Below are 17,301 nucleotides of genomic sequence, written 5' to 3' on the forward strand. Positions count from 1 at the left end.
GCTAGGAGTTCAAAACCAACCTGGACAACATAGTGAGACTCTGTCTCTCAAAAAAAAAAAAAACAAAAACAAAAAAAACTTTGTACAATTAGCCAAGGGTGGTTGAGTGCCTGTCCTCCCAGCTACTTAGGAGGCTGAGGCAGGAAGATCACTTGAGCCCAGGAGGCTGAGACTGCAGTGAGCCATGATTGTGCCCACTCCAGCCTGGGCAACAGAGTGAGACCTTGTCTCTGAAGAAAAAGAAGAAATTAGGTGACCAAATCAAACTTGTGCCACAAATTTGTGTCAATGTGTCAGATAATATCTAAAGTAAAATTTTAAAATAAATGTTGCACAGAAAACTTGAGAAAAAATATAATTAAATGTATTTTAAATTTAAATCATTCATTCAGATAGTAGTTATTACAATTTAAGTAATTTACATGGAAGGTTCTCCCATATCATCCTCCTTCAAATAAAGCCTCTTCCATCTTCCTTTCTCCCAGTATTTTCTTCCTAATACAAGAGTTTGAGATCCCAATTTGAAAGTAACCAGGTCTTTCTCATAGTTTATCAGTACTCAGATAAATTCCTGGCATATCAGGCACTCAATAAATGTTATTGTTGTTAAGACAAGGGGAAAAGTCAGGGTAAGAAAGGTATAGTGGAAATCAGACACTGAGACCTAATCCATTCCCTCTCTCTAGTTCTAGAAGTAAGTTTTGCTAGAGTCCCTGCTCTTGCTTCTGTCAGGACATTCAAACCATGTTTAACTTAGGATGCGAGTTCGCTGATTTCCCCAATGTCCCCTCCCTATCTAGGCCTACAAAGCTTACCTTCTTCATGTCTTAGATGGATTCCATAAGCTTGAAACCTATAGGTCCTGGATATAAATTGGGATCACTCTGGACCCAATGGCCATTCGCTACAGAGGCAGACATCGCAGTAAGAACAATTGAGAGGATCCTGTCCTACCTATCTTCCTTCTATTCTCAGCTAAGCATGACAAGAGTATAACTACGACATTTAGGGCAGATGAATTTCAGCAATAAAAGCTGATTGTAGGGATGATGTATAAAGTATGTAACACCTGTCAAAGTCATATTAAATTTTTAAAACCTTGTTAACTTTGTGGTAAACTACCTCCTTGGTATCAAAACAGAAGGCACTTTTTCTCAGAAGGTTGGCCACAAATACATCCTAAGTCATACTGGGAATAAGCCATGTGATTATCTGGGGTAAGCATTCCAGGGAGAAGTACAAGGACAAAGAGGCAGGTGTGTGCATATGGCTTGCTTGAAAAACAGCAAGGAAGCCAGTGTGGCTGGAATGTAGATAAAGTCAGACAAGAGTGGAAGAAGAAAACGAAAGATCATGGAGAGTTTTTTTGGTTAGTGCAAGGACTTTTTCTGAGTGAGACAGGAGGCTCTTGGAGGTTTAGCTTATATTTTAACAGGATCATGGTTGCTGCCATTCAAATGGGGAAAGTACTCTTGTCCCACTCGCAGGGCATGTGACAGAGAGTGGCTCACTTCTTCAGGGCCCCACTGCTCAAACCTCTAGGGGGACATACAGACGGGCAGGCTGTGGGGCTCCGACCCCACGGCAGTATCTAGGGCTGGATGTTTATAGCTCCTGAAGCCCCAGTGGGCATGTGCTACTGTGTGCTCTTTTAGTTTTGTCATCTATAGGTGGCTTGTGTTAACCAGCTAATTAGACTCTCTACCTTGTCACAAGGACAGAGAGCTTTCGATATCCTCGGTTCTTGCCTTGGTGTACTGGAAGAATCAGATCACACGTGGGCTTGGAGAATGAGTGCATGGTTTTGAGTGGAAGTAGCTCACAACAGAAAGGGGAGCCAGAAGGGAGATGGTTTTCCCCAGGAGTTCAGCCGCTCAGCAGCCCTCTAACCACCCCTGCCAAACTCTGCATCATTCTGCTGGTCAATGGCCTGCTGGTGGGCAGCCTCCTCCCCTCGACGTCCTCTTGACATCCAGCAGCTTGTCTTCTTCCACCAATGTGTTCCTCTCAAGGTCCAGCCACTTGTACATCTGCCTGCTAGGTGTCGGGGGTTTTTATAGGCACAGGATGGGGGCGTGGCAGACCGGGGTGGTTTTCGGAAATGCAACATTTGGGCACAAAGCCAGAAGTGCCTGTCCTCATCTAGGTCCGTGGGCACAGGCCAGGGGTGGAGCTCTAGCCAGGGACCTGCCCTTCTCCTCCTCGCACTTCCCTGCCCCGCTGCCCTATCACCATGTTGCAAACATACTGAAGGGGGCAAAGGGCAAAGGTGGGTAATCAATTTAAAAGCTACTACAATAATCTAGGTGGGAGATAATGGTGGCTTGTATCAGGGTGGTAGCAGTGGATGTGCTAAAAAGTATCCAATTCAGGATATGTTTTGAAGGTAAAGCCAAGAGGATTGCTAACAACTTGGACTTGGGGTAACAGAAAAAAGGAGTCCAGAATTTCTCCAAAGATTTTCGGCTAGGTCAACTGGAGGAATGAAGGTGCCATTGTCTCTTACAGATTAGGAGACAATTAGAGAATATTAGAAATTCCGTTTTGGACACAGTAAATGAGAGGCGCATATTATTAGACAGCAAGGTTTTCTAATCTACAGGCCTTCTTTTCCCTACTTGGACTAAAGCCCTATTCTGAATCTTAGCCCTGACCTAGCTCTGATCTAGCAGGCTAGATCTACACTTATTGGTTAAGCTCCTACTCCACACACAAAAAGACCACCTCCAACCAAGATGCTGCCAACAACAACAGATTCACAGTACTATTGCCAGAACCCAGAAAGTCCTGTCATAACATCCTATCCACCAGACTTCATTCCCTTCAATATTTTGTTTTTATTTTTTTAAGGACAGCTGGTTTTGTTGCCCAGGCGCAAGCGATCCTCCTGCCTTGGCCTTCCAAAGTGCTGGGATTACAGGTGTGAGCCTTTTTTCCTGGGCTTTGATAATTCCCTGTAGACCAGATGATTTCCATTGCAGCCCTACAATGGGGTTATTATAAACTAATTCCTCCCAATTCTAACCCCTTGTTACTAGTATGTCTCACTGCTATGTATGTTTCATATTTGAACTTCTGCAAATTAGGAAAGAGTTTAATCATGTTGAGGGAAAGCATAGTGCATTATTAACTCTAAACCATCCTTCTGAAGTTTCATATGCTTTGTTTACACAGACGCTTTTAAAAGATGAAGTGAAAGAGAAAAAATATATATAAATTGTCAAGTGGTTTTACTAGTCATACTTTCCAGTAGACTGTTTGATCCTTCAAGCTTTGTATGACAAGACAATTTGTTGCAAAAACTGTCTTGTCAAATAATTCTAAAATGATTTGTCCTATCAAATGAAACCCAAAATGATTTAGAATTCAGAACCATGAATGATTATTAAATGAATACTATAATGTCTATTAATCCTGGAACACCTCTAAAACCCTTCTAAGAATTGCCAAAACTTTTATGCTCTTATTTCCAAACCTGGGGCTCTAAGGTTTGAAAACAAAATGGCATGTATAAAAGCACTTTCAAAGTATATTACATACACAGTAATAAGAATCCCAAATTTCTGATGTATATAACAGAGTGTTATATACACTTTTATATATGCAGGAGCAAGAATAGCGAACAGAAAAGCACCCCAAACTCTAACGCAAAGATCAATAAAAAATTAGCCAGCCAGCAGCACATAAGGCTGCCGTTTTGGCTGCCTTCAAAGTCGTTGCTTCTGTTCATTAACTTTCGTATCGTATTTATTCAAGAATTGTCCTGTTTAGTTATTGAACTACCTGGGGAATAGCTCAAGAAACCATGAGTTACCCTTTCTCTGCTATTTGCTGCTGAAGTTTTAGAAAAACTAGTTTATTTAACATACGAATATTTTTCAGTTATTCATTTCATCATTATGATACCTGAATCTCCCATTTCAGCACTGATCGGCTTTAGGCAGAAACTTTTGAAATAAGATAACATTATGAAACGTCCAAGAAACAATTCTCTAACATCTATGCAAAATTGTTTTCGTAAGAAATCTCTAAAGTTTAATGACATTTCCTGCAGCTATAGCGAAGGCGGAAATACAAACAGTCCCTTCCACGAAAACGAGGTGCTATTACAATCACATTTCTCACCAGCTCTTTTCTTTTTTGCAAAAGTGTTTATCCTAGTGATGTGGATTTATGACAAACGTCAACGGTTAATAAGATAACCAAAAACTGTGAAAATCAAGCGTTCCTGGAATGTATCAGAGCTTCACACTGTTAGTCTTTCGCTTGAGACTCAAGGGCCACGTGGCCAGGTAAGTCTTTAGCCCATGGAAACCGTTAAACATCCTTCCAGTAAGACATAATCGTTAAGTCCAAGGTGTTAAAGAAACCCAGTGAGCTGTTCCCCGCAGGTCACCGCCTGCCTCCACCCTCCTCCCGCTCACTGAACGCAAAAAGCTTAGACAGGAACGGACGAGGCCATGGGAGACTACAACTCCCAGCAGGCATCGCGGCGGAAGCGGCGCTCACGCACGCGCAATCCAGGCCACAGGAGTAAACTCTGCCCGCCTTCTGGGGAGGGAGAATGGCGGCGCCCGGGCTGCGGCTGGGAGCGGAAAGGCTGTTTGAAATGCCTGCGGTGCTGGAGCTACTGAGCCGCTCTAACAGCACGTCCCAAGCCTTTGCTGAGGTGCTGCGGCTGCCGAAGCAGCAGCTGAGGAAGTTGCTGTACCCGCTGCAGGAAGTCGAGCGGTTCCTCGCCCCCGACAGGAGGCAAGACCTTCACCTGCGTATCTTTGACCCGAGCCCGGAGGACATCGCGAGGGCGGACAAAGTCTTCACCGCCACTGAAGGGAACCGCATCGACTACGTCAGCTCTGCCGTTCGTATAGGCCACGCCCCGGATCTCCCCCGGCCAGAGGTGATAGGCGATTCTCACGGTTCACTTGCACGCCGGCGTCACAGCGCTAACAGCTGTCCCGGCTGTCGGGCTCGCGGGTGATTTTGCTGTTGTATTTTCTAGCTTTGTGTGAGCGCATGTATTATTTTAACTAAATAGATATATGCCGATGCTCCATGTACGTGGGGATACCCGATAAACCCATCGTAAGTAGAAAATGCAGTCAATACTCCATAAACACATCGTAAAGTCAAAAATCGTTAAGTTGACCCGCGTAAGCCAGAGACTGCCTGTATGCAGTTTAAATTATTTTGGGAATGAATATAGAAGACTTCAAAGTGCTTTAAATGGTTTTCAAACCCAAACTAAGCATTCAAAAAATTAACTCTGTCCTTTTTTCTCCTATTTAACTTAAGTAGGGAAAACATGCCAGACAAATTAGACAGAATTTAGACAGTGAAGAATAAGAAACGAGTAATTGTTACACAAATGAGATGGTCCTTACCAATAAGTAACTTTCGCCTAATCTAAATTTCCTATCATTTGCAAAAATAATAATTGTCTCTAGATGGCAATAATGTGGAAAGTTTTTTATAACAACGTTTGTTAGTGAAATTTCATGAGTGAGCATTTTTGCATGTCCTGCAATTTAATGATATTCTGTTCTAAGTCTGCTAAAAGGCATCTCAACTCTCCATATGTATTTACATTAAGTGCACCATCGCCCAGAGATATTTCATCTAAATATATGTAGAACTATAGTCGGATATTTTGTCTAAACATATGTAGAACTATAGTCAGGATTCAAGGAGTACCTCAATTATTTAATGATTTTGAGACAGCCATTGCTTTTTTATTTAAGCTTCTAAATTACTGGACTTTTTTGTAATTCGTTTTTAAAATTCAGTTTAATCTACATAATAGCATTAGATTTGCTCTGGCAGAGCATTTAAAATTTTTGCAGGACTCTGATCAATTAATTTTGAAGGAGTGACCAGAATTTTCCAGGATAGGTTCCCTGGCCCCTGCCCAATAAATGCCCCCCAGTTGTCTTGATAACCAAAAATGCCCTTAAAATCTCCAACATGTCCCTCAAGGGGCAGTACGGCCGTCATTGAGAACAACTGATTGGCATTGTACCCCACTCCCTCAATACCATGTTCAAAACCAGAGCCATGTGTATTAATGGTTAATATCGAGAATATTCTGTTGTTTTCCACACTATAGAGGAGAAAAGCTTAATTGGAACAAGAGAGATCAAGGGAAAAGAGTACGTTTTTAAATTGCAGTGATGTTACAGTATACCATGGGGGTGCTTGAGAAAATGTGCTTCCAAACATGTAGTTGTACTTTTCATCTAGTTCTGTTGAACTACATTTAGTTTTTACCCTAAAAAGCTTTGTAAATATGAAATGCATAATAACAGTTGCATATATTCTTGAGTAGCGTAGTGAAACTAAAAGCACAGATTGTAGCTATACATGTCCTGAGTTCAAATCCCAACTCCTTCACGTTGTAGCTGTATAATTTGGGGTTAGTTGTGTTCTCTCATCCGTTAAAGGGGGATAATATCACCTACCTCCTAGGATGCTGTAAAAAAAAAAAATAAATAAAATATATGCTGAATGCTTAAAATGGTGCCTACCACATTGAATTTATTCAGTAAATATTAGCTATGTTAGAATTTGAAGTTTTTTGCATCTAATGCAGAATATCATATACAACTAGTACTTAACTTATCTTTTTTCTTGTATAAGGTGTGTTTTATAGGCAGAAGCAATGTTGGAAAATCATCCCTAATCAAGGCTTTATTTTCACTGGCCCCTGAGGTTGAAGTCAGAGTCTCCAAAAAACCAGTATGTTGAAGTTTTTAAATATGTTTGGACTATCTCTTGGATTAACTAACATGAATAATAAATGCTGGAAGGTTTAAGAAATCATAATTGCTAAGTTCCTAGAGAAGTGATTTCTTTCAAAAAAGTAATAAAGTAAGACATCCTAATGCCTGTGTATTTCTCTGAAGAAAAGGAAGTGTAGCTGGATTTATTTTAGCAGTCTAGACAATATCTTCAGAAAATCTTTCTTTATCCAAATTTTGCAGAGGTGCCAAGTAAAGTGTCTTATTGTCATTCTGTATTTCCTTCTGTAACAGTGATCATCTAGTTCTACGTTGATTGTAGGGGAAATGGCTTTTAGGTTTTTCTTGCTTTTTTCCTCCTAGAATCTTTTTTAAGGTATAAGGTACGTGAATTAGTTACACAGACACATTCGCATATTCTTATGTGCTTGTTTTCCTAGCCAGTTTGCTGTAATAGCTTTTTTTTTTTTTTTGAGAGGGAGTCTTGCTCTGTCGTCCAGGCTGGAGTGCAGTGGCGGGATCTCAGCTCACTGCAAGCTCCGCCTCCTGGGTTTACGCCATTCTCCTGCCTCAGCCTCCCGAGTAGCTGGGACTACAGGCGCCCACCACATCGCCCGACTAGTTTTTTGTATTTTTTAGTAGAGACGGGGTTTCACCGTGTTAGCCAGGATGGTCTCCATCTCCTGACCTCGTGATCCGCCCGTCTCGGCCTCCTAAAGTGCTGGGATTACAGGCTTGAGCCACCGCGCCCGGCACTGTAATAGCTTTCTATCACTTTCTAATTCCCTCTACTTTCTTCTCAATGACAGTCTTTACCAGTATCTAAGATACCCTTTCTTCAAAATCACCCCTACTTTCTCTCACCTTATCTGGCCACGGTAAACCTTTCCACCAACCCTAATGTTCACTATCCCTGTGTATGTGCGTGCGCGAGTGCACACACACCCCTTTCATTGAGTTGGACCCCTTCCATGAAACTTCACTAGGTCTTTTCTTGCTCCCCACTTCATAAAATGATTCTCTAGCTCCATTGCTAATTATTCTTTCCATTCCTTAACCCTCCCATCCTTACTCCTGCCCTGCCTTACCAAATAAATCAGCTAAATGATCACTTCTAAGTAGAGTGATCTCCTTCCTTTTGTGAGAGTACAATGGAGGAAATGTATTCTTGAGATTCCCAATCTGTAATTCTAAAATTATTTTCCTATAGACAAGTAAACTGACTGGGAACTTAAAATCATTTATAAAAATCTTTCCTTTGATAATATTTGTTCTAAGATCCAAACAATTGACTTAACTTTTAAAATTGCCTATCATGCTGGGCTCAGTGGCTCACGTCTGTAATCCTAGCACTTTGGGAGCCCGAGGCGGTCGGATCACCTGAGGTTGGGAGCTTGAGACCAGCCTGACCAACATGGAGAAACCGTTTCCACTAAAAATACAAAATTAGCCGGGCGTGGTGGTGCATTCCTGTGTAATTCCAGCTACTCGGGAGACTGAGGCAGGAGAATCGCTTGAACCTGGGAGGTGGAGGTTGCAGTGAGCCAAGATTGCGCCATTGCACTCCAGCCTGGGCAACAAGAGCGAAACTCTGTCTCAAAAAAAAAAAAAAAAAAATGCCTATCATAATCTTATCTTTTCTGATTAATATATGTCCTATGGACACAAAACTATGAATAAACCACTTTTCATCATCTGTGCATCAATTTTAGTTGCACAAACATTTTGTAAGTATGTCTATACAGTAAAAAATTGTTTAATGAAAGCACTAAAATCTACCTAATAAAATATGCAAAACATCTTAATTTTAGGGAAGCAATAGTCTAGGTATAGGAAACAATCAGACTTTGGATCTAGGTTTTATGAAAATGTGTATGACTGATGGTAAGCATTTTAACCCATCCTTGCCATAATTAGTTTCTCTTTAAAGTGGAGATATATTGTTCATCAGAGAATGTTGAATGATGCAGTCACAATTTAGAACAGGGTGAATTTGTCACTAAGAGTTAATGCAATAGGAAAGACTCCAAAATATTTTGCCTACATGTTTCTAATATGGAATCTAAAGTTCTTCTTAAGTCATACAGATTCTTTTTTTAAAATGAAGCAAAAAGTAGTTGTAAACTTATCTCCAGCCATTCCCCTTCTGTCTTCTTTTCCTGTTCATCATCAGCATAGTTAAGGTTATATATACTTGACTTTTAACAAATATTTGTTGATTAACTGGAAAACATTTTGAATCATTAAGTAGATGGAGGACATATCTTAAGACAGCTTTTTTTTTCTATTTACTTTATCAGGGACACACAAAGAAAATGAATTTTTTCAAAGTTGGAAAACATTTTACAGTGGTGGACATGCCAGGTTATGGCTATAGAGCACCTGAAGATTTTGTTGACATGGTAGAGACCTATCTAAAGGAACGAAGGAAGTAAGGAAAAGATTTTCTTATAATAGTTATACATTTAACCCCAAAGCATGTTTGCATCAGTAGAGTATTATACACATGATTAACACCTCAGTTTTATCAAATGACTTATTTTATAAGGTCCATTTTATTCTCATAATATTCCACAATACAATATTTAGGACCAAGGTATGTACTGCTTGCTTGTTTTCTGTCTGTGGTTTAGCTTACCCTTAATATTAAATTCAAGTGTTTTCCCAAATTGAGATAGACTAAAGAGTACTCAGCATAGTTAATTTTTTTTTTTTTTTGAGACAGTCTCATTCTGTCACCCAGGCTGGAGTGCAGTGGCACAATCTGGTGTCACTGCAACCTCCATCTCCCAGGTTCAAGTGATTCTCCTACCTCAGCCTCCCAAGTAGCTGGGACTACAGGTGTGCGCCACCATGCTTGGCTCATTTTTGTATTTTTAGTAGAGATGGGGTTTTACCATGTTGGCCAGGCTAGTCTCGAACTCCTGACCTCAGGTGATCCACCCACCTCGGCTTCCCAGAGTGGGGGATTACAGGCGTGAGCCACTGTGCCTGGCCCATTAATTTTTTTTTAAACCGAACTGTTACCTGGCTAATTTTGAAAATGAAAATTGTTGGTTAAAACTAGTAAATTCTGATCATCTTAAAATACCTCAGACATCAGATCTGCTGCAAATAATACCTCTTTTTTTGTCTCCTTATGTAGTCAAGTGATAGTTCTGTTTCAAGAATTGGACCACATATAGAAAATTGATGTTAATCTTTTGAAATGTAAAAAAATGTTTATAAGTATCTTGTTTGTTGTAGCTTTACATAGAGGGTAAAATCAAATATTTACATAAGAAAATGCAAAATATAATTTGTCTGGTTTCTGTTATCTGTTAGTGTTAGGGTAATAAAGGCCGAGGTGAGCAGATCACGAGGTGGGGAGATCAAGACCATCTTGGCTAACATGGTGAAACCCCGTCTCTACTAAAAATACAAAAAATTAGCTGGGCATGGTGGCGGTGCCTATAGTCCCAGCTACTCGGGAGGCTGAGGCAGGAGAATGGCATGAACCTGGGAGGCAGAGCTTGCAGTGAGCCAAAATCATGCCTCTGCGCTCCAGCCTGGGCAACAGAGCGAGACTCCGTCTCAAAAAAAAGAAAAAAAAAAAATTCTATACAGGCCAGGCACGGCAGCTCATGCCTGTAATGTAATCCCAGCACTTTGGGAGGCCAAGGCCGGCAGATCACTTGAGGTCAGGAGTTCGAGACCAGCTTGGCAACATGGTAAAACCTCGAGTCTACTAAAAATACAACAACAAAAAAAATTAGCCAGGCATGGTGGTACACGCCTGTAATCCCAACTACTCAGGAGACTGAGGCAGGAGAATCACTCGAACCCAGGAGGCAGAGGTTAGTGACCCAAGATCAAGACCGTGTCACTGCATTCCAGATGGGGCAACAGAATGAGGCCCTAAAAAAAAAAAGTTTTATAACTTATGGTTAATTTGATTTTTATAATTTATGGTTTCTATAATTTATAATCTGTAATTTATGGTTAATTTGATTTGTGTCTCTTTCTCCTCGAGTTTAAGCTTTTAGAGGAGGGAAGTCACTCATTATGTATCAAGTCCCAGGTAGAATGTCTTACGTCCAATATATCCTTATTGAATTAAGTTAATATTTAGTGAATTTAGTTATTGAAAGTAAACAGCAGTGAGACCTACTGGACTGCAGGATAAACTGCTGGCAATTTGAGAATTCCTTTTGCCTAAAGAAATTTTTTAATTTTGGATTGAGATTTACTCCAAGGAGAATTTCTTAGTATAGTAAGGAAGAGGGGATAAATGAATGAGTGTATTTTATATCGCCATTAATCTTCTTTTCTACATGCTTATAGCTTGAAGAGAACATTTTTATTAGTGGACAGTGTTGTTGGAATTCAAAAAACAGACAATATTGCCATAGAAATGTGTGAAGAATTTGCATTACCTTATGTGGTAAGTACTTCCTTTGAATCATGGTTGCAATTAGAAATAATCAGTTCTATGTGCATCTGTGTGTATATGCACCTTTTAACAATTGAGCTTGTGTTGCTTCCTCAAAAGATAAAGGAGAGTGCCTTTTGAATAATCTTTTCAATTAATCATCCGTTAATATTAATTAAAATAAGTTCTGTGGCACTTTTATTCTTTTCTGTCATTCAGCTGTATGTTTTAAAAATTAAAGGTTTCTTTCAGCTGTTCATTTAATGTTCCTATGTACTTTTCATATTTTTTCTTTTTATAGCAACATAAACATTTTTTCAGAAAAAGTTAGCTCTTTAACAGCAGCTTGACAGACAGTACTGATAAGAATGTGAATAAAACTGCCACTTTAAAAGTTGCTTAACTAATTTAAAATTATAAAATTGTTGCAGGAACATAGCAGCCTCCAGCACACATTAGTAGGATTTTTATATTTTTAAAGCAAACAAAATTTCTTCTGGTAATTTCTTTCAAGTATTCTTTGTCTTTTGACCTAGAATAGAATACAGAATTGTAGATTGGTATCCACATTAATTTTGCTTTGTGAGACTTCCAGATAACATAACACTCTTAAAGTTTCTTTCCAAAGAAAATTGAAGAACACAATAACTATAATTTGGTTTCAAAAAGATGTCAGAAAGCCACTAATACGTAGAAGTGGAGTTTAGTACAAATCACACCAAGTAACTAGTCAGCCACTTTTGTTTTATTCTTGGGGTCTTGGAATTCTTGGGGTTTGCAAAAGCCCTATGAAGCATTAGACACAGTTTATTAGGAGTCAAAGGATTGATAGTCTACCTAGTAAAAATGCCTAAATATTGCCAAACTAAATAATAGTATTCCTTATTTGGTATCACAGATACTAGTTTATGAAATCATATATTTTCCTCAATGTTAATTGAAAGGAAATACTACTTTCTTCGTTGGAAAAGGAATTGGAATACAGAAATTATATCTGTATCTCCTTTTAAATATGAGTACATTTGCCTTTATGAGGAAAGACTCCCATTTGTGGAGGGATTCACAGGTCATTAGAAACCACACACTTTCTGCTTCTCACTATGGGAAAAACACTGGAACCATGTTTTTCCTCTCCTCTCATACCACAACAATTAACACAGAAGATTTCTGTAGCCAAATAGGTAGGGGTTTTTTCTTCACCAACAAGCAGTGGACACCAGCTCGGTATCTGAAAATTTGATTCTGATACTGTCTACCTGGAGATAACATCGGATTCCACAGACTGAGGATTCAGTCCCCAAGACGACTCCTCCCACCCGGCTTCAGACACTAGTCACAATTTTGGGCCTCTAGAATATCTAGACTGGCTTCAAGTTGGGGTTCCCACTACCCCTTCTTTGGGTTTGATTAATTGCTGGAGTGGCTCACAGAACTCAGGGAAACATGTTTTCTGATGGTATTATCAAGTATATTACAAAGGATACAATGAAGATGCACAGAACCTCCATGTCCTCCTTGGGCATGCCACCCTCTGGGAACGTCCCTGTGTTCAGCTATTTGAAAGCTCTCCAAACCCAGTCTTCTGGGCTTTTATGGAAGCTTCATGACATCAGCATCCCTTCCCCCAGGGCATGGGGTGGGACCCTCTCTGGAATGAGGGTCATATGTCCCACAATGAGAAAGGTGAGGGAAGATTACAAGTCTTGTCTTGGAGCAGGTGAATGGAAGGCAGGAGGTCAGAGAGATTTTATTTCCTGATGCCTAACATATCCAACATTAAAACAAAAGATTGTAACAAGGGCTATGGGAGTTATGAGAAAGGAACCATGGACACAAACCAATATATGTATCATGACATCTCACTCCTGCCATTAGCATCTTTTATGACTAAAAAGCAAAAATGATTTGCCAGGACATTTAATTTTACAGAAATTCACCAGGAATCCCTGGTGGATTAAGGTTTTATTTTTAATTGATTTTTGTAATCATCCATACTTTGACCTTTTCTGCACTACGATACTTGTCTTTGGACAAGTAGAATTCTGGACTTACTTGGAATATAACTAGTAGATACAACCTACCAATAGCCTGATTTCTAATTTTTTTCTTTAGAGTATAGGTCAAAAAATGATTACAAACTGACAATTTTATATAGATAAACCCAATATTCATTTATATATCTTAAGCTATCAGGTATATTGTGATCATATGAACCATTGCAAATGTAACTCCAGGACCCTTCTCATTGATCTTTCCAAGATATTATCGCCCTATGTGGTTAAAGCACTATTAAGCAGCAGACACACAGCGTATACTTCATGTGTTTCACACATTTGCTCATTTAATCTTCGTAGCTACTCCTTTATGGGTCATTCTTTTTGTTTTATAGATGAGGAAATAGGTACAGAGAGATAAATTTGCACAGGTCACCTAGTTGTGAATGAAAAATTATAGCTAAAATGTGTAAAATTATTAAGAACCACTTTATTTCTAATGCATAAAAATTTGTTTTCTTATAGATTGTATTAACAAAAATTGACAAATCTTCCAAGGGACATCTTTTAAAACAAGTGCTTCAGATCCAAAAATTTGTTAACACAAAAACTCAAGGATGTTTTCCTCAGTTGTTTCCTGTAAGGTAAGAGTTGAATTGTTTTGTTTTGTTTTTTATGAAGTAATATGAGAATGTTGTGGGTTTTAAAATTTTTTTATTTCAATAGTTTTTGGGGAACAAGTTTTTGGTTGCGTGGAAAAGTTCTTTAGTGATTATGAGATTTTGACACACCCATCACCTAAGCAGTGTAGTGTACAGTGTACCGTGTGTGTAGTCTTTTATCGCTCGCCCCTCCCACTTTTCCCCATGAATCCCCAAAGTCCATTATATCATTGTTATGCCTTTGTGTCCTCATAGCTTAGCTCCTGCTTATAAGTGAGAACATACAGTATTTGGTTTTTCATTCCTGAGTTACTTCACTTAGAATAATGGTCTCCACCTCCATCCAGGTTGCTTCAAATGCCATTATTTTGTTCCGTTTTATGGCTGAGTAGTATTACATGGTACATATATACCACATTTTCTTTATCCACTTGTCAGTTGAGTTGTTTTTATAACTTTATATACTGAAAACCTGTAATACTGTCAGTGTCTCTTAAACTGTCACTTAAAACTAGAGACATTTGAAGGCCAGGCGCCGTGGCTCACACCTGTAATCCTAGCACTTTTGGGTGGATCACCTGAGGTCAGGAGTGCGAAACCAGCCTGGTCAACATGGTGAAACCCTATCTCTAGAAAAATTAAAACAAACAAACAAAAATTAGCCAGGTGTGGTGGCACACGCCTGTAATCCCAGCTGCTTGGGAGGTGGAGGTTGCAGTGAGCCAAGATCGCACCATTGCACTCCAGCTTGGGCAACAGAGCGAGACTCTGTCTGGAAAAAAAAAAAAAAAAAACTAGTATATCCATACCTGAGAAACATTTTGGCTGATCTCCATACTGACGGACAGACAGAGGGATGGATGGATGTAGGAAGACAGATAGAAAAATAATATATACAATAATAGTGATGGTAATTTTTTTAAAACCTGAAAAGTCTAACAAGGTAATTGAATATTTGTTACAAAAAAGAACAAACTAAAGAGATCAAGACTTATTCTGGAAAACAAAGCAAAACAGAAGGTATAGTGAAATTTTTGGAATCATGAAGGAAATGGATCAGATATTGATCATGAGATTTTAGGATACTACAAGGGGCTGGGGGAAGAGAAGAAAGCTAGAACACATTAAAAGATTCATGATTTCATGATTTCATACATGAAATCATAAGAATTTGCAAATTTTTTTAAGTTGATGAATTCAGATGTTATCTCTGAGGAAAGGAAGAAAATTATTTTTTTCTTTTCTTTTCACAGCGCTGTGACCTTTTCTGGAATCCATCTGTTGAGATGCTTTATAGCCAGTGTAACAGGAAATCTTGACTAATGGTTCCCAGTTTAGCTGAAGATTCAAAAAAAAAAAGAAGCTTTATGCTAACTGGAGTTAAATACTTAGAAGAATCCCAACATTGTTTTAAATGTTGGGCATCTGTAACTTCCAGGAGGATCATTTCAGCTTTAAAATCTGCACCTTCTCAAAACAAGAATTTGCGCCTGGGGGGAAAAACATTTATAAGTAATTGAATTATGGTGTTCATTAGAACAGCTACTAGCTGATTCCCCTGTTTTAACAAACTGACAAGCAAGAGCACGGCCATAAAATGAAAACGTGTTACAACTATGTAGAGAAGGGTTTGACATTTTACTGGGCTTTTGTCTTTTGAAGAATACGTCTACTACGTGTATTTTTTTTTAAAAAAATGTTAAAATGGGTCAGGTAAAAGGGGCTGCTTTTCTGTTAAGCATCGATAGGTAAGTTGATGGATAAATGTTACTATGGAAGCCTATTTTTTTGAGTCCTTATTTGAATATTGAAAACATTCTTGATAAAATGTGTTAGTCCATGTTGGAAACAACCAAAAGAACAGAATTCAAGTTCCAGTTCTGATGTTTATTATATATGTTGGATCTTGGGCAACTTACTTGATTTCTCTGAAATTTATGTTACTGTAACCTTGAAAGCTATTAAGAGTAAAATGGTTTTATAGCAGGTAACATGTGAGAAGACAGCTACATATTTGTAAAGCCAAACCAACAAAGAAATATAGCAAAATTCACAGGTAGATTACATGAAATGTCCTTTCACGGGGGAAGTAACATTTTCACTAGTGAAAAAGCAAAAAACAAAAATAGCTTTAAGTGAGAAAACTATTTGCAAAGGGCAAGAGAAAAAAGCTGATGGGACAGTTTAGACGGCTACATTTAAAATTCAGAATGGAAAGATAAAGCCTTTGAACTAAAGGTAATAGGAAAGATTTTTGTGAAGGTGCCACTGACCTATTCATACAAGTGGCTTAGCTTTTCAAAGTAAAGCTGAATATTAAAAGGTTATAGCTGTATTGCTGGCTAAAAAATTAATTAAAGCTATAAACCAACTTCATGGCTTTTTTCCAGAAAATAATCTGAATATATTGTCAGTTGTATAGTTGATGGAATTGGTCTAATCTAACCAGGAATGTTTTCAGCCAGAAAAAAGATTTTTTTAATATAGACATTCATAAAATATATAGTAACAAAAGAGTTATCTTAGAAGTCATCTTTTTGTCTGTCAGTGTTACTTTACTGCTTTGATTTATCCTTGGTTCTCCTATAAGCAGAGCCTGAGCCAAAAGCTTACATATGTAAATTTGGGAAGTGATCCCAGGGAACAGTGGCAAAATGAAACAAGACAGGCCTATTAACGACATATTCATTGAGTTAGCCAAAACGTAGGCGCTAATGCTAGATCTTGAGGGAACTTATGACAAGTCTTAGGAAATAGGTGTTCTACAGTGAGCAGGTCTATGCAACCTATCCCCAAAGACTGAGGGTGCTGAGATGCCAAAGAAAGAGGCCGACAAATCCAGTGTGTCAGAAACATTTAATAGGGACTTATGCACAGAAGCCATGTCTCAGGCAGTGATGAGACAGTGGATCCCCGCAGTTACCCCCGACCCAGGGCTTATATGCCATAGAGAAAAGGGTTTGCATGCTTCAGAAGGAACATGTGAGACACTGAAGTCAGCTCCTCAGGGAAAGGCAAGAATGCTGTTTGCAACACAGCCTATAATTTGCCACGATTTACAGTGTGTGTGTGTTCTTTTAATAGGTAAAAGTAGAAATCTTAGAGGCATTTCTGGAACTGGTTATCAGAAGTCAACATGGTAGATTAGCATCCAAGATGGAAGTTACTTTAGCCTCACACTGTGCCTCTGAATTTCTTTGAGGAGGGGAGGGGGCGGCCCCACACCTCTTCCGGGTTGTACATACCCAAGTGCTAGGCAGTTCCTGCAGCTGTTGAGAAGCCCAGGAGCAGGAAGTGAGCTGTCCCCAGAGCAAGAGGCAAGGTTCAGCCCTACTTGAAAGTGGTTGAACTAGATGTACCATATGACCCAGCCATCCCACTACTGGGTATATACCCAAAGGATTATAAATTATTCTACTACAAAGACACATGCACACGTATGTTTATTGCGGCACTATTCACAATAGCAAAGACTTGGAATCAACCCAAATGTCCAT

The 17,301-nt window shown here is 39.0% G+C and overlaps 1 protein-coding gene across 1 annotated transcript; it reads left to right on the forward strand.

The window, feature by feature from the left end:
* Positions 1-4,333: 4,333 nt before the first annotated feature.
* Positions 4,334-15,587, forward strand: GTPBP8 (GTP binding protein 8 (putative)). Its single transcript, XM_023213313.2, has 6 exons — positions 4,334-4,900; positions 6,637-6,735; positions 9,038-9,168; positions 11,061-11,160; positions 13,668-13,786; positions 15,058-15,587. Exons 1-6 carry the CDS (start codon positions 4,565-4,567, stop codon positions 15,125-15,127), a joined length of 855 nt encoding a protein of 284 aa, XP_023069081.1. The 5' UTR covers positions 4,334-4,564; the 3' UTR covers positions 15,128-15,587.
* The last annotated feature ends 1,714 nt before the right edge of the window (positions 15,588-17,301 follow it).

Source organism: Piliocolobus tephrosceles, chromosome 2, assembly GCF_002776525.5.
Source record: "Piliocolobus tephrosceles isolate RC106 chromosome 2, ASM277652v3, whole genome shotgun sequence".
NCBI lineage: Eukaryota > Metazoa > Chordata > Mammalia > Primates > Cercopithecidae > Piliocolobus > Piliocolobus tephrosceles.